General features: G+C 48.5%; 4 protein-coding genes across 4 annotated transcripts; all 4 read right to left on the reverse strand.

Moving 5' to 3' along the window:
- Nucleotides 1-279: 279 nt before the first annotated feature.
- klhl24a (kelch-like family member 24a) lies at nt 280-13,891 on the reverse strand. The gene is made up of 8 exons (XM_076981793.1): nt 13,650-13,891; nt 10,783-11,647; nt 9,886-10,001; nt 8,599-8,783; nt 5,815-5,933; nt 2,583-2,771; nt 1,610-1,798; nt 280-1,313 (listed from the first exon to the last, which is right to left on the reverse strand). The coding sequence occupies exons 2-8, from the start codon at nt 11,581-11,583 to the stop codon at nt 1,113-1,115; spliced, it is 1,800 nt and encodes a 599-aa protein (XP_076837908.1). The 5' UTR covers nt 11,584-11,647; nt 13,650-13,891; the 3' UTR covers nt 280-1,112.
- A 1,076-nt stretch (nt 13,892-14,967) lies between these two features.
- LOC143483051 (putative G-protein coupled receptor 148) lies at nt 14,968-16,616 on the reverse strand. Its single transcript, XM_076981740.1, has one exon. It carries the CDS (start codon nt 16,614-16,616, stop codon nt 15,513-15,515), a length of 1,104 nt encoding a protein of 367 aa, XP_076837855.1. The 3' UTR covers nt 14,968-15,512.
- Nucleotides 16,617-17,565: 949 nt separating this feature from the next.
- Nucleotides 17,566-21,438, reverse strand: LOC143483052 (putative G-protein coupled receptor 148). The gene is made up of 2 exons (XM_076981741.1): nt 21,332-21,438; nt 17,566-18,637 (listed from the first exon to the last, which is right to left on the reverse strand). Exon 2 carries the CDS (start codon nt 18,557-18,559, stop codon nt 17,579-17,581), a length of 981 nt encoding a protein of 326 aa, XP_076837856.1. The 5' UTR covers nt 18,560-18,637; nt 21,332-21,438; the 3' UTR covers nt 17,566-17,578.
- A 305-nt stretch (nt 21,439-21,743) lies between these two features.
- Nucleotides 21,744-25,262, reverse strand: mterf4 (mitochondrial transcription termination factor 4). Its single transcript, XM_076981345.1, has 4 exons — nt 25,180-25,262; nt 24,623-24,983; nt 23,504-23,688; nt 21,744-22,330 (listed from the first exon to the last, which is right to left on the reverse strand). The coding sequence occupies exons 1-4, from the start codon at nt 25,204-25,206 to the stop codon at nt 21,899-21,901; spliced, it is 1,005 nt and encodes a 334-aa protein (XP_076837460.1). The 5' UTR covers nt 25,207-25,262; the 3' UTR covers nt 21,744-21,898.
- Nucleotides 25,263-25,300: the final 38 nt, after the last annotated feature.

Consider the following 25,300-nt stretch of genomic DNA (forward strand, 5'->3'; position numbering starts at 1 on the left):
CGACTGGTTCTATAAAAACAAACAAATAAAAAACAGAAGGCACAATGGTTTGTGCAGACGCGTAGATACTAGTTCAAAGATTCATAGCCATAATGATGTGGGAGAGGAATCTGCAATCTCATGTTGCGCTGCTGACCAGAGCAAACACTGTCCATCACACTGGGCTTCACTGTGCATTCAAATCAGCCAAAATGTTTCCATGGTTACTGCTGAATACAGTTCTGAGAATGCACTGTGTCCAAACCATAGACTGTACACACACACACACACACACCATAATAATTTTTATAGGCTCAATTTTTATAAGATCAATATGAGCATCAGGACAGAGAAAAGTCAGTGTGATGTATACATGTTCAAAAGAGCAGGACTCCCATCAGACATCTGGACACCTAGAGCAGGGGGGTCCACTCCCACCCACACACACACACACACACACACACACACACACACACACACACACACACACACACACACTCAGAACTCATGTGTATGGCAAAAAACATCACTGTATGGATTCAGAATAAATGTAAAATAAACAAGAAGACATATACAAATATAATTTAAAAAGTAATAAAACTGATGTATTTATCTAAAAAATAAGACAAGAACATAACTTATGAATATGACAAAATACAAAGTACAAGATAATAATCTCAACAAGGCATAAAGTAAAAAAAAAAAATAATAATTTGTAATACAATCTTAAAATACAGAATTAAATAGGAGTGAGTTGTGGTGCTCCACAGGGCTGGAATACACTTTAAAGACACAAGTTTCTAGAAGCTGACCACAACATAAGGTATGCTGAGTGACGGGTAATCACAGCAGTCTGTCTGTAAGTGTCTTTACATCTGTAACACACGGAGAGAGGCTAAAGGAAGAGAGAGAGAGAGAGAGAGAGAGAGAGAGAGAGAGAGGGAGGGAGGGAAAGGTGGGCTACAAGAAAATAAAATATGTCAAAGTAGCAAACAAGCAAAAAGATTAACGTGCTTCTTTTCAAAGGCTTAAAAATAGATTAATGATTACACAAGGAAAAAAAAAGACCATAAAACACACACAAACATCAGAGTGCGTGTGTGTGTACGCGTGTGTGTGTGTGTGCTTCTGTCTCAGGTCCGATGTAGCTTCTCATTGTAGCGGTGTATGGTGATGCAGCCATGATGAGATATGGGGCGGGGCATGTTGGCCACGCCCGTGATGATGCCGGACGCCGGGTCATAGCACACGATGCTGTCGCTAGAATCTCCATTCTCCCCACGGCCACCCAGGATGAAAACCTTTCCATTACACACAGACATACCACAGCACTCCTAAACACACACACACACACACACACACACACACACACACACACACACACACACACACACTTGTTAAAAGACATCTAGTCTTACCTATTTATAATTTCAATGCATCTTCAAAAGCCTAAAGTGAAATGTTTCAACAGCAGTGTTGTGTAATCTGGCCCCCCCCATAGATGCTTCCTTCATACGCAACACGTAGCACTTTATACACCTCATTTATCCTCCAGTAACACACACACACACACACACACACACACACACACACACACACACTGTTACTGCTGTGTGTGAAGGAGCTGTACCTGTTTGCTGAAGGTGTTGACCACAGACATCCAGAAGTCCTGGACTGGGTCGTAACAGTAGAGACTCTTGGTCAGGCCGCCACACACGTACACCAGATTGTTCAGAGACACGGCTGTGATGTTGCGCTTAGCAACAGGGAGGCTTGCTCTTAGCAACCAGCAATCCTTCTCTGGATCATAACACTGAACCTGAGGGTTACACACACACACACACACACACACACACACACACACACACACATACACACAAACGCACACATGTGATTATAATATGCATTTAATAACAGAGCATGTACTCTTTTTATGATAAACATTGTTAAACATTCCTTACATTGCTAAATAAAAGACGGGACAAGATGGCTCTTAGATATCCAGACCAGGAATGTTCTACAAAATCCTACACTACTGTGGAAAAATGTTTTATTTTGGGTGCTATCACTATCCATCTTTCTCCTTTCTTTCGATCTCTGCTTCCTCATTCCCTTTCTTTCTCTTTCTATGTAGCAGGGGGCTTAATGTGGGAGGGACTTTATGTGGGAGGGGCTTAGTGTGGGAGGGGCTTAGTGTGGGACCCATTAGTACATCCTCAGTGTAGATCTGTTCTCTAACACACACACACACACACACACACACACACACACACACACACACACACACACACACACACACACACACACACACACACACACACACACACACACACACACACACACACACACACACACAGGTTCCAGTACCGGCTGCAAGGCTTCAGTGTGAATTGTGCATCTCTGGTTACAGATCAGAGATTAGCACAGAATGTCCACTGCTCTTCTGCTATCCATCTGTTCACAACAGACTGTGCCAGACCAGACCGTCTAACAGGTCCACACCATTAACCAGCAAACAAATGACTGTGTGTGTATTTTTGAGTGTGCGATAACTACCATGTTGTTAGAACACCTGCACACAAGAGGCCTCCACCGTGTCTCACCTTGTCAGAGCAGCTGTTCTCGTCCGGTTCTCCGCCCATGACGAGCAGTTTTCCTGCACAGCTCGCTATGGCTGGAGAACTCACCGCCTCCTTCAGCCCGGCCACCTCCGTCCAGCGGTTGGAGAAGGAGTCGTATACCTCCACACTACTGAGACACGACTGCCCGTCGTAGCCGCCCACGGCGTACGCCTGCACACACACACAAACAAACACACACACTCTTATACGGACACAAAAACAAATACAGTGCCGGCATGTGTGTGTGACACACGTCAAGCTCTTGCTGTTCAGGTCCTGTAGTTAAACTCTGTTATTTGACAGCGCACAGGTGTATTTATCACGAGTGTGATTATCGCGCTGGTGATCTACAGATAACACACACAGGACAAAAGCCGTTGCAGATGGTGATTTTGTTAAAGTTGTAGTTCATTTACCCTTAACATACAAGAGGAAACAGATACTTAAGGGGTTTGTCTGCGCTGTGTGTCATGGTTCATGGATGCCAGTGTAATAGGGACGCCAGCCTGTTCTCAAACTCTCCAAACAAATGAGAGCTCTTAAAATCTGGCAAGACTCACACACACACACACACACACACACACACACACACACACACACACACACGTCTGCTCTTACATTGTCCTCTCTGCTAAGTAGATGATGAACAGAAAGCTAGTGCAACAGAAGAAAACCCAGACAGAGATCCAGGTCCCTTTCACCTCCACAGTAACGGTCTAACTGAAGAACCCCATGGGAGACCAGACCAAAGGGAGCCCAGACTGTGGAAGGCAACAGATGGACAGTGGTCTCCAGTCAGGAACCCCACCCACCGCTTTAGTGGGGTGTGTGGTTTCAACTTCCACTTCACTTTTTGTTTGGGCCAACTGGGCAATTTTAGGCCAGTCATGTCATTTAGCAGGTCATTTAGTGGTTTTTAATCTAATGATAATCCTCTATGGATCAAGTGTATCAAAGTCAAACAAATACAAAGTACAGGTGGAAGACATCTAGTGCTACAGCTAGTGTTAGCGCTAGTCTGGTGCTACAGCTAGTGTTAGCGCTACTCTGGTGCTACAGCTAGTGTTAGTGCTAGTGTGGTGCTACAGCTAGTGTTAGCGCTAGTGTGGTGCTACAGCTAGTGTTAGCGCTAGTCTGGTGCTACAGCTAGTGTTAGTGCTAGTCTGGTGCTACAGCTAGTGTTAGTGCTAGTCTGGTGCTACAGCTAGTGTTAGTGCTAGTCTGGTGCTACAGCTAGTGTTAGTGCTAGTCTGGTGCTACAGCTAGTCTTAGTGCTACAGCTAGTGTTAGTGCTAGTCTGGTGCTACAGCTAGTGTTAGTGCTACAGCTAGTGTTAGTGCTAGTCTGGTGCTACAGCTAGTGTGGTGCTACAGCTAGTGTTAGCGCTAATATGGTGCTACAGCTAGTGTTAGTGCTAGTCTGGTGCTACAGCTAGTGTTAGCGCTAGTCTGGTGCTATAGCTAGTGTTAGTGCTACAGCTAGTGTTAGTGCTAGTCTGGTGCTACAGCTAGTGTTAGTGCTACAGCTAGTGTTAGTGCTAGTCTGGTGCTACAGCTAGTGTGGTGCTACAGCTAGTGTTAGCGCTAATATGGTGCTACAGCTAGTGTTAGTGCTAGTCTGGTGCTACAGCTAGTGTTAGCGCTAGTCTGGTGCTATAGCTAGTGTTAGCGCTAGTCTGGTGCTACAGCTAGTGTTAGCGCTAGTCTGGTGCTACAGCTAGTGTTAGCGCTAGTCTGGTGCTACAGCTAGTGTTAGCGCTAGTCTGGTGCTACAGCTAGTGTTAGCGCTAGTCTGGTGCTACAGCTAGTGTTGGTGCCTGAGGAAACAGAAATGCGTGGAAGAGGACCACACAAACAGCCTGGTTCTATGAACTGGGTCTCTGAGGATTGACTGGCTCCCTGGTTTTTTTAATATGTATATGAACACACCCACAGACCTAAATCAGTCTCTCTCCACATGTCCTCATAATTAATCATATCTAAACATGAATATTCTATGATGTAAATGCATATGCAAACAAAATGGGGAAACGAGGTTTGCCATGTGTTAGCAGTAAGGGTGTAGGAGGTTCCAGGCTCCAACTGGGTTCGGACTTAAAGTGATCGGTTCGTTCCAGCGCTGTGAAGAAAGGATTTTTTAAAGAAAGCATGCTAAGAATAATGCCGACCATATGAGTGACATCATTTCATCCTTGTGCAAGTCCTGTAGGGGTCTGATGAACTCAGCATTCCAAGGGCTTTAACCAAAACAGCATGAATTCTACAATATGCTATTGTACTCTGTTGGCAACCAAAGGTCATGTTCACAAAATTAAATAAAATAAATACTGTTTATTAATATTAAATGATCAAATGCTTTTATTATACTTATATTGTGGGGCACTGTCATGTGTACAAGTATCAGAAACCAAACGGATCAGGATATGAAGTCTCATGTAGAGGTGCTTTCACCTCCATCTGTGCAGATCTGGAGAATCAGACTACCGCTCTACAGAGTCAGACTACCGCTCTACAGAGTCAGACTACCGCTCTACAGAGTTAGAGTACCACCCTAGAGTCAGACTACCGCCCTACAGAGTCAGAATACGGCTCTAGGTTCAGACTACCGTTCTACAGCATCAGACTACTGCTCTACAGAGTCAGACTACCGCCCTACAGAGTCAGAGTACCACCCTAGAGTCAGACTACCGCTCTAGGGTCAGACTACTGCTCTACAGAGTCAGACTACTGCCCTACAGAGTCAGACTACCGCTCTACAGAGTCAGAGTACCGCTCTACAGAGTCAAAGTACCGCCCTACAAAGTCAGACTACCGCTCTAGGGTCAGACTACCGTTCTACAGCATCAGACTACTGCTCTAGAGTCAGACTACTGCTCTACAGAGTCAAACTACCGTTCTAGAGTCAGACTACCGCCCTACAGAGTCAGACTACCGCTCTACAGAGTCAGAGTACTGCTCTACAGAGTCAGAGTACTGCTCTAGAGTCAGACTACTGCTCTAGAGTCAGACTACTGCTCTAGAGTCAGACTACTGTCTGTGCTGTGGGAGTTTCTCTACAGGAGCTAGTTCAGCTGGATCCGAGCTACAACTACACTGCAGGGTGGAAAACCTCCAGATAATAACGCCCTCAGGAACAAACTCACATCCTTTTGCATTTCAGGATTTCAGGAAATTCGAGCTCATCAGCACGGGTTCTGTTGCGGAGTGTGGCGTACCTTCCCGAGCAGGACACACATCTTATGCCTCCAGCGGCCTTTGTTGAGCGACGCGACCCTGATCCACAGGTTCAGCTGAGAGTTGTACATCCACACATAGCTGCTGTTGATACGCCCACCTGGAAAACAAACAAACAAATAACAACCTATAAAACAACAAAAGCTTTAGAAAGTGGAGACCTATAGCTCACTGATTAGATTCACCCGTCCAATGAGTGACAGATTTGGTGATTCTCCTGACAAGTCAGACACACAGAATCATCTATACACTGAATCATCTATTTTCCAACTTTTCTACTGTACAGCTCTGTAATGGAGCAGACTCCAGTGTGAACTTGATTCGAAGTTGTGAGTCGTGCTTGGTTTGTGCCGAGCTTAAAGCTGTCGACACTGATACTTCACTAGAAGCACGTTTAGAGACACCTCAGAGTGCTGCTGACATCCGCCTCAGTGAGATCTCAGTGAGCTTGTTAGTGATCTGTTCAGAACTCTGAGACACCACACAAAGATTCTCAGTTTCTCTTCTTTTATAATTCAAGCAAAAACAAAACAAAAACACTCATTAGCTGTTCATTAGGTGGACTTGAAAGAGATAGTAATGTTTAACCACAGGACTCCCATGTATGCTCGTCTGTTTGTGTAATCAACCATGTACCTGTGTGTGTGTATGTGCACTTGGACGCGGACACGTGCTACAGCTTTGACTGTTTAGAGGACTATAAACACCATGCAAGAGAAGCCAAACTTCCTTGTTTTGCGCAGGGCTAGATCGAGCATGTCTTGTACTGTTTCTCCAGGTACTGCAGTTGAGCTGAGACGGTGAGGGACACTCAAAACCAAACACGAGCCAAACAAGCCCGGACTCCTCTCCTCTCTTCCCCTTTGGTGCCCACACACACACACATACACACACACACACACTCACACACACACACACACACACTCACACATTCCTCTCTTCCACTTCCCTCTGGCACACACACACACACTCACACACATTCCTCTCTTCCACTTCCCTCTGGCTCACGCACAAACACACACACACACACACACACACACACACACACACACACACACACACCTCACAGGTTGTGTGTTTCTCCAGACCCATATCGGGAACACTCCAGCTTATAGCCCACAGGCACACCACTGACAGATGCTCAGGTGGACACAGTGAAAGACAGAACATGCAAGATTTCAGCAAAACATTTCAATGTCTTCAAGACGAGAGGATCTCTGAAGGAGACCAGAGAGATGCACTAACCAGTCCGGGCGGCCCGGTGGGTCAGACATGCATTACCGTCGCTGTTCTTAGAACAGCTCTAAGAACAGGGTTACCACACAAGTAACAAACACACCAGGACCTCCACGTCTGTCCGCGTGTCAGGAGAGGTGAGATCTTCAGACAAGAATGTTCATGATGAGTGTGGTGAACCTTTACCCTTTATCAGGAAACACAGTGAGGAATGATGAGGGGGGGGGTCATATCCTTGATAAGCAGCATGACACACACACAGACTCCATGTGCACCTTAACTGCACTAAATATCCTCGTTTCATTAGATTTAGCATATTATATGTTTTGGCCAGTGGAAGGAGGTGACAGCTGTGACACCCACACAGACCTCAGCTGTCAGCATGTGAATCATTTTAAACATTTGGTTTTTGGGAATGCTTAGGGTACAACGATACCAGCCTGTGTGTTTCTGCAAGATGTCAACAGCCACAGATCATGGGCGATACACCGAATGTGCAGCCAAGCTCCAAACACACTTCACACACTTCACACACACACACGTGAGTCAGACCTTAACTATTCTATTCTGCTTGTATGTGCTCATGAAACTGTATCTCACTCTGATTAGTGTCCACGACTATACAACATCCATATTAAAGCCCACTTAGAGGGGCTTTACTCTCTACTCAGACTCTGAGCAACAGTACAAAAACACATGTAACTTCCAGTGCACGTGAAATCTCAGCATAACTCACATGGTGATATGGGTCATGGGGAATACTCTTGGTTAAGCCAATCAGAGTAAACACCCTCCTAAATCTCAGCCAATGAGAATCCGGGACATGCCAGAGCGGAACCCCAAGGGCAGCGGGCAGATCTCTTGGAAACGTGTGGTTTCCTTTTTTCCACGAACTGTGTCCTTCTGTGCCTGAAAACTCTTAGTGGAAACACAGCATGGCAGAGCAGAGCAGGGCAGAGCAGAGCAGAGCAGGCCAGGCCAGGCACCCCCCCCCCCCCCCCCCCCCCCCCGCAGAGAAGACAAACAGCTCGAACTTCTCCTAGTCCAGAACACTTACATGCCTCTGACTGAGGAGTCTAACAAATATTGCATTACACATGCGCTGTGTTTTGTAGCAAGACATTTGTGATAATGCAGGACTGCTAGAGAGGTGTGTATGTGTGTGTGTGTGTGTGTGTGTATGTGTGTGTGTGGGTGTGTGTGTGTGTATGTGTGTGTGTGTGTGTGTGTGTGTGTGTATGCGTGTGTTTCAGCTCCGTACTGTTAACAGTCAGCATAAAAGTGTGTTACATCATCCAAGGTTTGGGCGTTTCCCCCCCAAGCAAGACGTCAAACACACAATGTCGTGACAACCTATTAACCTCATATTACAGTAGCTGAGCCTGTAAGGTCAAAGGTCAAATGTGCAGGTCAAAGCGGCCGACTCCGTTCATTTATGTTGTGACGCAGGGAGCAGAAGTGGCACACATGGCTCTGCTTGTAAGGGGGCGGGCCTTCGTAGGGGGCGGGGCATCAGGGGCGGAGCTTACCTGAGATGAGGACATCGTTGCGCAGCGCACACACGGCGTACTCCGACTTGGTGTACTCGGGGTGCTTGGCCAGGGATCTCCATTCGCCCGTGACTGGCTCGTAGCACTCCGTGTGTGGCAGGTTGAACCCCCCCGCACGCTCACAACCTCCGACCACCACGATCACCTCCGAGAAACCCGTGGACCTGCAGCGAGTGTGAGGTTTAGCATCTCTGACAGATGTTGAGGGTATTAGAACCTGGTTCCACGTGTAGGCCACTTATGCAAAGTCAACAACATGGGCACTAGCCAAACACCCTCCAGCAAACTTTAAAATATGAAAATCCCCAGAGAACAAACAAGGCATTGTGAATGCGGCAAACCGTTCTAGAAACTTCCCTCTTATCACACACAGGTGCAGCACAGCTAATGGGATGTTTGTTGGGCTGTAGGGAACTAGCTGGTTGTTAGTTCTCCAACATCAGGGCGGGGTCTAACAGCAAAGGGCGGGGTTAAGGGTGGGGCTAAGGCTTCCTCCAACCCTTCTTTACTAAAGACTGCAGGGCCTCTCTGAAGAGGAACACCATGGGTGGAGAGACCACTCCCTCCTGTCTGGGCTTAATTAAGCAGAAACAGACTGGTGGAAGCATGGTAGAGGGTGTGTGTAGCAGACCTGAACATCCAGAGAGTTGTAAACAGTAGAGTCACAAAAACTCAGAGCACACACACACACACACACACACACACACACACACACACACACACACACACACACAGCCCTCTAGCTATGTACACTGATACTGGTGGACCCAGAGTGTCTACTAATACAGTTCTACCACGAACCCCAAATCACAGCCAGAGGCAACAGCAAGAAACAAAACAGGCTCCAGCATTACTCATGGAGCAGTGGACCAAGACCTACACACACACACACACACACACACACACACACACACACTCACACACACACACACACACACGAACACATGAATGCACAAATGCACTCGCACACACACGAATGCATGTGTAGGAATGCATGAATGTATGAGCACACACATACACGTGACCTTGCACACACAGACCCACACACACACACACACACACACACACACACACACACACACACACACACACACACACACACACACACACACGAACACATGAATGCACAAATGCACTCGCACACACACGAATGCATGTGTAGGAATGCATGAATGTATGAGCACACACATACACGTGACCTTGCACACACAGACCACACACACACACACACACACACACACACACACACACACACACAACAGGCACCTGCGTGGTCTGGTCCGTGGTGACATCATTTCGTTGCCGAGCACATGGTAGCGACGGGCCTCGTGCAGGAGCTGGTAACACTCCGGAGCATTCTGGATCAGCTGATCGCCCTCCACCTGCAAGGCACACGTCACACCTGTTACACGTCACCAGAGGTGGGACCAAGTCAGTGTTTTGCAAGTCTCAAGTAAGTCCAAGTCTTTATCCTCAAGTCCCGAGTCAAGTCTCAAGTCAAGACAGGCAACCGTCAATTCAAGTCCCAAGTCTGAAACTTGGAATTTCAAGTAACGCCGGTCTGCGTCAGAAGGACTTGAGTCCCCACCTCTGCACGTCACACCCGTTACACATCACACCCGTTACACCTCACACCTGTTACACCTCACACCCGTTACACATCACACCCGTTACACCTCACACCTGTTACACCTCACACCCGTTACACGACACACCCGTTACACGACACACATCACACCCGTTACACGACACACCCGTTACACGACACACCCGTTACACGACACACCCGTTACACGACACACCCGTTACACGACACACCTGTTACACGACACACCTGTTACACGACACACCTGTTACATGACACACCTGTTACACTTATTATTCAATTACATTAAAGAGATGTTATGCAGTAAAAAGTAAAAAATGCTGATGTCATAGTGATGTGATGTGGGTGTAATACGTGCGTCATAACACGTACGTTACACACCGCTACAAAGACACTACACTGCCAGGCCATCACAGGCAGTATGACGCAGTAACAGGGATGCAACACTGTTCAATATCCAACTTTATTTAACGTGAACGCTGCACACTATAGGTAACAGTAACGAGGATGCTGAACGTTCGGGTGAGAGTGCGTGTGGCAGGACGGCCTCCACCCACCGTCTGGACGAAGTAGTTGGGGTGCAGTAGAGGAAGTCTGACGTGCTGCAGGAGGTCTTTTAGCTGAGCACGACGGGCCTCCACGCCGCGGTACACCCAGCGCATGACGGCCTCAAACACCACCTCCTCCCTGGGCACACGCAGCTCCTCGCTGGCTATGAGCTCCTCCAGCTCCTCCCGCCGCAGGTCCAGGAACTCCTCGTGCTGGGCCACCTCGGGGAAGTTGTGCAGGGCGAAGGCCCGGCAGCGGCTGGCCAGCTGCTTGAGCGCGTGGGCGTCGGCGAAGCGCTGCAGACCCAGGCAGTTACACGGGTCCATCTGCTCCTCCAGGAAGGAGGCGCAGGTGTCCCGCAGCGTGGAGATCTGGAACAGGCTGGCCGCCTCGAAGACGCACTGCACGTTGTCGATGTTGATGAGGGCCCGTCCGCTGTACAGGTACCGCAGGAAGACGTCCATGGCCTCAGCCTGCACGCCGCTGATCTCCACCAGCCTGGCGTGGCGTTCGCGGTGGTCGTTGCAGAACATGGCACGGAAGTAGCCGCTGCAGGCGGACAGCACGGCGCGGTGGCACGGGAACTCCCGGCCCTGCACGCAGATCACCACGTCCGTGAACAGACGGCTGGCGCGGAACTCGTCCAGCACCTGCAGCAGGCCCTCCGCGTGGGACGGAGCCGCCGACAGGTCGAAGACGTCACCGGTGCCCTTCGGCTCCATTTCCAGCACCTTGCGCTTGATGGCAGGCGGGTTGGCGGTGACGCCCGTCTCCTCGCGGGTCGGCCGGCGGCCCAGAATCAGCACCATGTCTGGGTGGGACGCGGGACGCAGGACACTCGGGACAATCCTTCTACTGATCAAACGAGGACACCTGCCAACAATCACACCAGCAACCAGCGCATAAAACGTAAATAAGTGATCAGCACTTACCAACAACTGTTGAAATAAAACAGCATTTGACATCTTTTCACATGTTGTTGTATTTTCCTGTTACATGATGCACCATGAGGTCAGTGTAACCGACTAAATGAGAAAACCTAATACTTCATTAAGACTCTTTAAAAAAGAGCTCTGTCATGAACTGAGAGGACACAAGGCTTTCCTGAAGGAGCATTACCCAGTGCTGAAAATTACGTAGCACTACAGACCTGCCACCAATAGACCTGCTGTCAACAGACCTGCCGCCAACAGACCTGCCACCAACAGACCTGCCACCAACAGACCTGCCGCCAACAGACCTGCCGTCAACAGACCTGCCACCAACAGACCTGCCACCAACAGACCTGCCGCCAACAGACCTGCCGCCAACAGACCTGCTGCCAACAGACCTGCCGTCAACAGACCTGCCACCAACAGACCTGCCACCAACAGATCTGCCACCAACAGATCTGCCGTCAACAGACCTGCTGTCAACAGACCTGCCACCAATAGACCTGCTGTCAACAGACCAGATTCTACTGGTACTAACTCACCAGCTCTAACAGATTTAATTCTACTGGCAAAGTCCTTCATAATTACTTAGAAGCAGGCATGTCAGAGCAGGGAAGAATCTCACAGAACTGCTGAGATTTGGAAACACTGCATCACACACTAAACCCAAAGCTTGAAAAGAAACACATGCCTGCAAAACTTCACCCACACATTCAAACACAAGCCTGCTTAGAGCATGAAGCTACCAGATATGTCATGGTAGAAGATGTTTTTCATTGGCACCCACTGTCTTGGGTTTAGCAAGGTTGACTTAAATAACTACACCAGGTAAGCACAACACGGGACAAGGAGATGGTACTCCTGCGTAAACCTCAACATGTTCAGGTTACTGTACTGGTGAACCAATGAGAAAAACAACTCGTTCACAGCTGGAGGGAGGAGTGTTTACACAAGATCTCACAATGTTTGAAGGCGGGAAATAAAGAACAAGAAAAAGAGAGAGAAAATATAGGGAGAGAGAGATGGGAGTTGAGACAGGAAGAAAGAAAAAGGGAGTGAGAGAAATGGAGAGAGAGACAGAGATAGAGAGAGAGACAGAGAGACAGATAAAGTGTGTTACACAATTGTGCCATCCCTTTTTGAAAAAATGCCACTCAGGTTGTTTTGACGTTTCAGAGATACAGTATCCTCACATTTCAGAAATACAGTATCCTCACATTTCAGAAATACAGTATCCTCACATTTCAGAAATACAGTATCCTCACATTTCAGAGGTACAGTATCCTTACGTTTCAAGAGACACGGTATTCTGACAACATGCAGCTGTAATATTTATTATATTGTATATTATATTTTGTATCTATATTGTATATATTATTTATCTCTAGACACTGACTTCTTGAAACTTTGCACACTGTGTTTGTGATGGCAGCACGAGCTGCACGATCATTGCATCACAGAGAAGGAACGCAGTTACATTGTGAGGTCACACACGCACGCGACAGAAGAGAAGCTCGCGCGGGTTCCGCTCGTTTTCTAGACCTCTTCCCTCCCAAATGAAGGCAGGTCTTTGTCCTCTAACGCGCGTTCAAGACTACACAAACATACATGACGTGACTATGTTATGTTATGTTAATAATTGGTTGATTTTACAAAATTCTAAACTTCATAGTAGACAAATACTGATTAAATTAGCCCTATTTCAAGAGTAACAATTTACATAATTACAGTTATTGTCCGGAATACCGATGTTCATTATGGTTCTGCCACCTGTTACCTGTTGAATCTAACCTGACGCTAATGAAGCAAACGCAAATCTCATATTACATTAGAGAGAATACGAAAAATTCAATTGAAGAAAAAATCAAATATGTAATAAAATATGTAAGAAAGTATACAGATGCCGATACATTTCCAGAAAAGCTGTTAACTTTTAAACGTACCTTGCTCAAAGAAGACACGCTTTCCAAAAATTACAACAACAAAAATAAAGTTGATACTCCCACATTTGAGAGCAGGTAAACCATCACTAGTGTATGTCAGCAGGTCTGTTTGAGTTCGCTGGTTTAGATAAATAGGATATAAAAGAGTGTAAGGATCATCCCGTGTTTTATATACGACACCAACCACAACACAAAGGATTCTGATGCGCTCAGTGTTGATGCCACATACAAACGCTTCTTTTCAAACGTCAGCTGGTTAATCCATGTCAATGGGTAATGTAGTTCTGTAGTCTCCACCAACGGCAGGAACCACACAGTCTATGCACGGAACACCACAAAGGAACTTCATTTCCCACAATTCACCTTGGTAAGACGTTCCACGCGACTAAGCTTTGTTTGCAAACAACGCACGCGGCTGGATTCTTCAGTTGTACCATGTAGGCCAGTGAAGATGTTTAATCCTATTTGCACAGTTCTGTGAGGATCACGGCACTTTCTAGATACATATATAGATAATATATTTTACCTACAAGTCCAAACATCTAGTCCACTTGTGTGGTCTGCAGTACTATATGTGGGTACTGCCGCGTCTGTGACTGTGTTTACATGGTTAGATGGAATCACACGCAAACGAGCTGCAGTACACATACATATGTGGATTAATACTTCAACAACGGAAAAGACAAAGAGACACAAAGTAAAGGGGGTGAAACTGAGTTCACAATTCCGTAACAAACAAACATAACAAATGTATTATCTTTACATAGTTTATCAGCTAATACTCAACAATCGCAGTTGTTGTGTAGGTCAAGGCATTGTCTCCCTCTAGTGGCCATTTATAGAGCTCTCCGGGGTGATGTAAAACACTCGTTACATTTTACACTTTAACGTGTATAAGGGAGTTAATTTTAAAATAAGACATTTATTCACAATTTAAGTCAAACTCAAAGAATTGGCTTAACACACTACGTATCACAATTTGTCGCATTTCAAGGTTAGAAGCACTAAACGGAAACTAAAGGTGTGCTATAAACTACAAAACGTGTAACCCGAGCATTCTAATTGATTTAGTATACATAATTGTATATCTACAGAATATAAAACTTTCAAATATTTTTTCACTGAATTATCACAATCATGCTGTGAAGTAGATATTCATGAAGATTAGACACTGATGGACGTTAAACCTCGCAAAACATTTGTACTTTTATTTCAGGTTTAAAATTGACTTAATTTGTCCATGTGAGGAAAAACAGACAATAAACAAGTAGCTCAGCTCATTTGATAAACAATGTTCAAAATTATATACAACAAAATAAGCACAATTATTTTCTTATTAAATTACCAGGTTGTCTGTAATGTCCCTACAGTAAGGATTCACCGTCCCATTATAGAAATTAAGGAGTCGTGTAGGTGCCTAACGTATCACATAACTGTGGAATTGTCAGAAAAGTGAGCTTCAGACAGGAACGCTAAAATGTAATTGAGTAAAGGAGTTCTTTATACATCACAGTGTAGCAGTCAAATGCAAGAATTGGTAAAAAGGAAAAGCATAAGTCTGTAGAGAATGAACCAAAGATGTGATTTACAAAAATGTTTATAAAAAAGTAAGGAAGAAACAAAGCATATTATTACAGCCACGAATCCTCAGTAAACCTGAAAACAAGAACACAGAAAACTTCCATAGTCTAGTTCCATAGTCTAGTTCCATAGTCTAGTTCCATAGACTAGTTCCAGCTTTAACCTAACACACCTGCTCCCACAAATCAAAGCCTACAGCACAGTCAGTACTAGAGTCAGGTAGGAGGTATCAGGACGCGGCACCGTCTCAGGAACTGGTGTTGGTGGGCGGGCTCTCGGGAGTCACATGACAGGCGTGACGGCCCTGGGCCGCCTGAGGCCGACACAGGCGTGCAGGGCTCCGCGCAGGTCCCGGTACCTGAGGCCGTACAGGTAGGGCGCCAGGCCTTTGGGCAGCACCAGCAGGACGTTACACACCACCAGCGAGACCCAGAGGCCCGTTCTGGGGTTCACGCTGCTGCTGGAGCAGTATAACAGCAGCTCGACGGCCAGCAGCAGCATGGGACACACGGAGAGGAAGAGGTAGAGGTAGTGGATGAGGAAGGTGCCTTTGGCGCGTGACGTCTGCTCCCCTCTCCACACGCCGGCCCGGCGGGTCTGACAGTACAGCGCCACGTACCCACAGATGACCAGCAGCAGGGCGAGCGCCATGGCCGTCACCGTGAGCAGCAGACACAACTGCAGGGGCTGAGAGTGGCTGACCGTCAGCACCAGGATGACGGGCAGAGAGCAGACGTGGAGACCGCACGGGCCTGAGGCGTGGTACCACAGGAACAAGCCCACAGACGCCGCGGGGACCAGGACAGACACGGCCCAGATGGCGGCGATAGCTCTGTAGGTGGTGGAGAGAGGCCAGAGCGTGGTGTAGCGTAGTGGTGCCAATATTGCCAAGGACGTGTCCAGGACTATAGCAGTGGCGCTGAAAATGCCGGTGCAGTACAGCACCCCCATCAGGAAGAGGACGGTAGCGCAGGCCCAGGACGACATCAGCACCGCCGCCGTGTTTAGACACGTGCTCAGCATGTAGACTGCCACAAACAGCAGGTCGCTCAGCAGCACGTTGGCCAGGAGAAGGTAGCGGGTCTGCCGTCGCAGGCCAGCCCTGGACAGGATGTGGGCCAGGATGGTGGGCGTGGTCACGAACACGGCCAGGAAGCCCAGGACGGGGCAGGCCTGCAGTGCCGTCATGTGGCGAGGGGGGAGAAACACGTCCCACTCCTGAACAAACAGCTCCACGGCGGTGCGAGTGAAGTTAGCGGAGGCGTCCTGGCGCTCCGCCCGCCCCGAGCTGTTGTACCAGTCTCCAAACGAACACAGCAGGGTCAGCATGAGGTGCTCGGCAGCCTGGAAGGCCGTCTGGGAGTGTTGTCTCACCGCCGTCTCCATCCCTGCTGCTACCACACAGCGTCTCTGAGCTCTTTCCCGAGTTCGGCGCGTGTTCAGACGGCCAGGCCAGCGTCCGCTCTTCCCACCGTATGAACCTGGTGGCAGGTGCCAGAGATATTAACCCATCTTGGTCATATCCGTTAAGGTTTCCGTGGAGACGGAGACCAGGGTAAACATCACTTTGCAGGTAATGGTGAGAGTGAGAGGAGAGTGCTCTGCACAGAGGGGTAAAAACACAACGCGTTCACACCTTAACGCAGACACACAGTGTCAGGGAAAGTGGCCATTTCTGTGAATTTGCCCAGTGTGGGACTAATGAAGTGTTATTATCCTGTGTTAAGAACACAATGAACAGAAAGATGTTTGCAGTAAAGTTTGTTGGAGGGAAGTTAAAGATGTATGAATCAGTGCCAGACACTAAATTCAGAGAATAACATTTAGCCGAGTGAACTGTGCCACAGTTTTGCTGCAGAACAAACACTGTTAAGTAGAAAAGAACGTTTAATCCTGCTCTGATTACTGCTGAAACACAGATGTTGGTGAACATAAATAAAGGACTTGCCTTACAGTGCATTCCACACATCACCACTACAAACATGAAATCAGAAATGTCAGCATGTGTGTTCAAAGAGCACAGTGACCTGACGACCCCGATTTGAACTGTGAAAAGTCTTAAGACCTGCTGGAGCAGATGGCCAGCCGTCTCCCGCTGTGCTTATTGTGGCCAGCAGAGGGCGATGCTTGGTGCCCTCAACATGGTAGACTAGAGTTCAAAGTTACTGTTACTGTGTGTGTGTGTGTGTGTGTGTGTGTTAATGAATGCTGCCATGAACCAGTGATAAAGTCTGCTGGTGAAGACAAATGTTCATTCATTGCCATGTGATTCATTTGATGTGAACGGCTCATGTGGGGGAGAGACGTTAACGAGAAACCCCCCCCCCCCCACCAAGTTAGAGGTCCACTCATTCACTCCCCTGTCCTGCTGCTGATCTATCTGAGACGTGGACGGGGTGTCTTCTCCCCAGACTCAGACGAAGCGCGTAGTAGAGCTCGCGGTAGCGGAGTCCGTACAGGTAGGGGGCGCTAGCGCGCGGCAGCAGCACGAGCACCGTCAGGTTGACGCCGTTGAGCCACGACGTGAGCCCCGCCTCCAGCACGTCGTACAGCGCCAGCTGTGCGGTGAAGACGAAACAGGGCACGAAGTAGACGAGCAGCACCAGGGCGTGGAGGAGCAGGGTGAGCCTCGCCCGCGAGAAACGTCTGCTCCAGATCCCCGAGCTCCTGGTGACCACGTAGAGCCTCATGTAGCAGCAGCAGATCAACACGGAACAGAAGAAAACCCACACGGAGAAGTAGACGTGCAGACTGATGTTGATCTTCCTCTTCAGGACGCCGAGGACCCCGAGCACCAAGCAGAGCGTCCGTGGCGTGGACGTGGGGACGTCGTCCATCACCAGCAGCATGGCGAGGGGGAAGGAGGCGGACACCAGCCACACGGCGCCCACCACGGCCCGGGCACGACGGCGTGGGAGGATGTGGGCGTAGCGCAAGGGCCAGCGCACCGCCACAAACGTGTCCACCACCATCAGGGTCAGCGTCAGGACGGTGGAGCAGCACGTCGTCACCGTGGACACCATGAAGAACCCACAGAGCGCGGCGGGCGTCTCCACGGCCAGCGCGTTGCAGGAGACGTTGGCCAGGTTGAACGTGAGGAAGAGGATGTCGGAGAGGAAGACGTTGGCCAGGAAGACATAGCGTGCTTCCTCGCGAAGACGACGGTGGCGGAGGACGCAGACCAGGAGAGGCGGGTCCGCCAGCAGCGTGATGGCGGTGAGCACCACGGCGGGAATGAGCAGGAAGTTCATGGCCTGGGTCTGAACCATCACGTTGTTCACCGTGGTGGTGTTTACACAAGAGCAGTTCACTTCATGCATGGTTGTCATGGAGATCCTCGTTGATGCTGCTCCTTTCAAATATCGGCTTCTAAACGACCAATCGGGTGTCCACAGGTGCAGCTCCACCTGTAAGAGGATGGGGACATTTCACACATCAAATATTTCACATAATATGCTGCATTTTAGGATGTTCAGTGACCGTAGATCAGACGTTCAGTTTGTACAGCTTGTATTATCACAATAGCCAAATAGGAATGAGACCATGTGGCACAAATGCGTCTGGGACCTTCTGCCTAAGGGGTTGTGATGGAGCAGAAGACCTCTAGCAGTCGTCCATGTGACATACATCACCTCATGGACTCCACCACAATGCCATGGACAATTCTACGTGATTCTGACCACTTTGGGGAACACCGAAGACGCCCAAGCGGGAATATACTAGAGTCACTTAGTAGAGAATTAATGACCAGTGACGTTTAGGTCAAAGGTTAACCCCTAAGAGGATGGTTACATCAGGGACAGTGATGCCTTTTCAAAAAAGCTCTTGGTGAACATGAGGAACTGAGTATCAGTCATATGTAAATGATGGGGGACTCCCAGAATGCTTTGCTCTCCTGCTCTGTGTACAGTGTGCACCAGGGAAACAGACCCAAGAGTCACACCTGCACCAACATTACTGCAGACTTTAGGGTTTATGTTATAGGAAATAACACTTGTTCTGCCTCAGATGTAGCCAACAATTACATTAATATAAAGTAATACAAAAAATATAAAACACTATTATAAAAAAGAAACTGCGAGCACTACATTGCTAGCATCCTGATATGTCCTGCTGGATCTGTAGAATACGCTGGTGACACAATACAAACTTATTTATTTGCAACACATTTATTTTTATTTTGACTTAATTCCAATCTAAGTCTTTATAAATCAGGTCTGTAATATGTCAGGTGCTAGAGAGGTGGTCTGTATAGCTGGCAGGTCTGCCTGTGGACCTAGTTCACAGTCTACATCTTTATCAGATGCAGAATACCACAGCGTTACTATGAATTTTAATTTGCATTTGTGCGTTGCATGTAAAATGTCACACACACTACAAAACTCTTGCTTGTGGAGGTTAATGCCTTTTGCATGTAGGGTCTAAACACATCCACAATCTTATTAAACACGTTAAATAACCCAACACGCAATAATCAACAAAAGAGTTCAGGATTACAAAATGAATGATGACAAACACATTTGAGTGTTGACCTTCATGATGGCGTATACGGAGATGACCCATAAACTGCTCAATATCCGTTACAGGAGTATGTGCAAATTATGTCCACCACACGTAAATGTTTAACAGGTAAAACTCGTACTTGTGTGTGCTGGTTTGTGAGATGATGAAAACGCAGAAGCTATTTGTACCCTGGCGACGGTAACCCCGTTTTTATTTCATTTACACCCTGGTGAGAATAGCAAAACATGTACATTAAATTGACCTAATACTGATCTCATAATATCTCACATCAACACCAGAACAGCCACTGGTGAGGTTGGTAACATACAAATTAAAGCAGTAATGGTTTGATGAGTCATATCACAGACCCCAAACATGTTTCTAAGGAGGTTGACATATACAGTATTGGGTATTGCAGTATGAGTTTAATTTTGAATTTTACTATGTGCACACCATCAATACTTCACAACACAGTCAACAGTGACATGTTGGAAAATCAAGGTGTGTGTGCAGGTGTCTGAGGGACGTTGGGTTGCACCTGAGAGAATGAACAACGCTCAGATCCGTAGTCTCGCCATCTACCATGTGGTCCCGTATCCTGGATTAAGATTTAACATGATCACACACAGCATGTGTGTCTATGTGCTCTCTAGCACTGGAAAGTTAACCCTTAATTTATCACGAGCATCTGGCAGGCACGAGCATGTGTACAAAAGATTAATACTCAGAGCTCAGTTGCGTTAGACTACGATACGTGAATAAGATATGAAGATATGTGCTCTATAAAACAACTATGCCAAATATATATTATATATGAAATACAGACTGAATATTAGACACCCATCTAGTTGTGTGTTGGACCTCCTTTGGTATTAAGAACTAGGTGCTGAAATCATTCTGTAGGAATCTGGTCCCATGCAGAATAACATCTAGATGGAGGTACCGATAGGTTCTGAACACGATGAGCACGTGCTGGGCTTTTAACGGGAGAAACCATCACAAACGAAGCACAAACTAGACTTCTTACTGCTTAATAACTTGAGAAATACAATAACGCCATTCCCACTTTATGACTTGAGACATAAACGGAGAGAAATATGTTTGATTTCTGATCTGGTGGGCCGTCAGCTTCACCGGTGTCGTTTACACCAGGAATGGGCTGCACGGTACGAGCTGCAGGACTTTCTCCGAGATTTGACCAAAAACGCTAAAGTCAAGTTGTCGTTTAAATTGTTTTATAAGTAAATTATAAACCCTTATCGGGGGTGCAGTACGATTTCCCCTTGATGAAAAAGGCTCGGTTCTAGATGAAGGCGAATTCGACATCAAATTGTGTGAATGACCGAATATTGATCTAAATCTAAACACGCGGCGTATCCGGTTCGTTTGCAGCCCGGTTCAGAAACTGCGGTCGTACATCACACACCAGATCCCCCCAGATGTTTTCAGTTTGGTTTATTACACCCCAGCTAAACCCATATTGGACACCTAGATATGGATATATGGAACTATGTACATAACGTGGTTAAAGTAAGCTCTGTAAAAGCGTCATTAAGTGAATGGATGTGCATCAGTTACCGACACACAGGTTCACTCACCTTTATTCCACGTGGCCAGGTGCGCTGAACACACGCGTGTGTCACTAAGTGCCAGTGAATCAATATCGCGCAGATCCACTTTGCCGCTGACGCTATCAGTGCGGACGGGAGACACACACGCCTCAATCTGTCCAACTACCGCATGGACACATGGCACTTTAAATTACGGGCACTTACCTGCAGTGGCGGAGCCCAGGGGGGGGGGGGGGGGGGGGGCAGGAGGGGCAGTTGCCACACCAACAGAGCCCTTGCCTCCCCTAGTGCCACCCCACTGGAAATGGTCACTTTAAGAGAAAATATGTGTTTCCTTTGGTTCATCATTTGTATATGGACCCCCCTGATAAATACACTGAAAATATAACGGTCCACTGATCTGTGTATACCGCTAAAGCACAGGCATAAAAGCACAGTGACACGTCTAACTGACAAGGTTTATTTTGGAGGAAGAAAAAAACCCAAACAAAAACAACCCTCAGAAAGAAGAAGAAGAAGAGAAGAAGAAGAAGAAGAAGAAGAAGAGAAGAAGACATCACCACGAGGTATTGAAGGACTGGTCAAGGACTTTATTTATGTGTTGCTTTTCTGTTTTTTTCTCCTATTGTAGCCAGTGTTCTGAGTGTGCCTCCATCTTTGAACTACCTCCTCTCCTCCTTCTTCCTCCTGATCACCATCATCATCATCATCATCATCATCATCATCACTACTGCACTCTTCATCCTCTTCCTCTTCCTCTTCCTCTCTTGCCAGGAGTTTCCGGAACACGTCGAACTCCTCCTGAGTTGCCTTGGCGACCTTGGTGAGGTAGATCTCCTCGGAGACGCCGAGGACGTCTGTGAGCGGCGGGTTGATGGCGAGCGTCTGTCCTTTCTTGTCGGGCGTCTGGTACAGTCCCCTGCGCTCCAGGAAACCATGACGACACCTCAGCTCATCCAGAGGAACCCCGAAGAGCTTCGCCTTCACCATGTCACCATGACGACAGCCCATGCGGAAGTACGCGTACTGTGTGAGGAGAGAGAGGGAGGGACTGTCGTCATGACAACAACAACAACGTACACTCAAAGTTCTGTAGCTAAAAACTAGCTTTAGCCCCAAACCTGGGGGTCTGACGGCCCACAGGTGAGTCTCCCCCTCACCTGAAACATGTACTCCACCCACGTGAGCCTCCCCCTCACCTGAAACACGTACTCCACCCGTGCTAGCCCCGCCCCTCACCTGAAACACGTACTCCACCCAGGTGAGTCTCCCCCCTCACCTGAAACGCGTACTCCACCCGTGCTAGCCCCGCCCCTCACCTGAAACACGTACTCCACCCGTGCTAGCCCCGCCCCTCACCTGAAACACGTACTCCACCCAGGTGAGTCTCCCCCTTCACCTGAAACACGTACTCCACCCGTGCTAGCCCCGCCTCTCACCTGAAACATGTACTCCACCCAGGTGAGTCTCCCCCCCTCACCTGAAACCAGTACTCTACCCGTGCTAGCCCCGCCCCTCACCTGAAACACGTACTCCACCCAGGTGAGTCTCCCCCCTCACCTGAAACACGTACTCCACCCGTGCTAGCCCCGCCTCTCACCTGAAACATGTACTCCACCCAGGTGAGTCTCCCCCCTCACCTGAAACCAGTACTCTACCCGTGCGAGCCCCGCCCCTCACCTGAAACACGTACTCCACCCAGGTGAGTCTCCCCCCTCACCTGAAACGCGTACTCCACCCGTGCTAGCCCCGCCCTTCACCTGAAACACGTACTCCACCCGTGCTAGCCCCGCCCCTCACCTGAAACACGTACTCTACCCAGGTAAGTCTCCCCCCTCACCTGAAACACGTACTCCACCCGTGCTAGCCCCGCCTCTCACCTGAAACATGTACTCCACCCAGGTGAGTCTCCCCCCTCACCTGAAACACGTACTCCCCCCGTGCTAGCCCCGCCCCTCACCTGAAACACGTACTCCACCCAGGTGAGTCTCCCCCCTCACCTGAAACCGGTACTCCACCCGTGCTAGCCCCGCCCCTCACCTGAAACAGGTACTCCACCCGTGCGAGCCCTGCCCCTCACCTGAAACACGTACTCCACCCAGGTGAGTCTCCCCCCCTCACCTGAAACCGGTACTCCACCCGTGCTAGCCCCGCCCCTCACCTGAAACAGGTACTCCACCCACGTGAACCCCCCCTCACCTGAAACAGGTACTCCACCCGTGCGAGCCTCTCCTGTACCACGGCAGGTGAGTCACGCAGGATGTGTGTGAGGTGCTCGGCGGTGAACTGACAGTCCTCCCTGAGGAGACGCGTCACGGCGTTCAGCCTCTTGACGCCCACACACAGGATCTGGGGGTAGAAGCTGACCACTCTCTGCAGGCTGCCTGACAACAACAGGCCAGAGATCAGCAGCTGTGTTCACGGTCTGCACACAGGTGACGTGTTTCTACAGCGTTCACACACAATGGGGCGAGTGTGAAAGGTCCTGACAACAGAGAACGCCTGGAGGGCCAACATGATACATTTGCATTCACTTCTACATGCAAACTCATTTCCAAAGAAGTTTTGTAATATTCCTAAATATAACAGAACATCTTATCATGATAACTGCCAAAAAACAAAAAGATTATGCTACGTTTTGGAATGACGCCTTTGCCCGTCAGGTCAGTCAGGTCAGTCAGGTCAGTCAGGTCAGTTAGGTCAGTCAGGTCAGTCAGGTCAGTTAGGTCAGTTAGGTCAGTTAGGCAGGCCCGTAGCCAGGGGGGATCAAAGGGTTCGTTCGATCCCCCCTACACACATGCCCCTCAAGATAGGTGAGCTATTCAATGAATGAATTGTTAATCTCCGGTGAATATACAGACGAACAAATAAGGACAGCAACAACAGACTCACAACAAACTTATAACAGTGTTGCCAACTCTCACGCAATGAGCGAGAGACACACGCATTTGACTGTCTTCACACGCCACACATCCGATTTCTCACGCTGAAAAAAAAATCTAGTTTATTTACCTCTGATCCATATCTATGATTCAATGAGTTACTAGTTCGCTCTGGCGCCAACCACTGGCGAGCGATCGCTTTAGGCGCAACATAGAGTAAACATATGCTCCCCCCCATCAAATCTCAGTCCTAGTGATTTTGAAAAGTTGGCAACCTTGCTTATAATGAATACAATATGTCTAAATTAAAAGGTTTGACGTGTGCATTGGAGTAGAGAGCCAAATGAAGTCCACTTTTGGGGGATAAAGATCCCCCCCCCATCACAATGCTGGCTACGGGCCTGTTAGGTCAGTAAGGTCAGTGAGGTCAGCTCACCTTCACCAAAGCCAAGTTTCCTCAGTTTGTCGATGCGCTGGTGCAGGTTTGGTCCACTGACCGCGTACAGCTGTGGACATTTCTGCAGCACCCTGACGGTGGTGGCCGGGTTCAGGCCCAGGCCCAGCACGGCCGCCAGGGTGGGTCCACACGACCTGCGCGTCTGTCTGCTGCTCCCCTCGTACACCGTCCGGGCCTGAGACTCCGAGAAGCCCATGTGGGTCAGGGACCGTACCGACACCTCCTCCGCCGGGCTCGCCCCGGGACCGGGCGCTGCGGAACCGAGACGTCGGTGCAGGACTGGACACGCAGCGCCGGTTCCGCCCAGTTGTGTGATGCACGTCAAACTCCATCGCAGAATCTGCAGAAACATCAGACGAACCTGAGCGACCAGTACCGACCTGCACAAATACACGGACACAGCGCCGTTCGCTCTCCTAGATATGACCCTGCGAGGTCAACCAACTAGACATTTAACTTAAACGACCATGTTCATCACAGCAGCAGGAACACGTCCAGAACCGTTACTGATACAAATGTTCCGAGTTCTCGCTCACCCATCCTCCATATGCTGGTGGACTCATGTCTGTCCGTCGTCTAAATGTTACCCTCAAACAGAGAAACGCAGACCGACCAAACGTTCCGCCTCTCCGGATCGCAAAGTAAAAAAATCACCAC

Source organism: Brachyhypopomus gauderio, chromosome 19, assembly GCF_052324685.1.
Source record: "Brachyhypopomus gauderio isolate BG-103 chromosome 19, BGAUD_0.2, whole genome shotgun sequence".
In the NCBI taxonomy this organism is placed as follows: domain Eukaryota; kingdom Metazoa; phylum Chordata; class Actinopteri; order Gymnotiformes; family Hypopomidae; genus Brachyhypopomus; species Brachyhypopomus gauderio.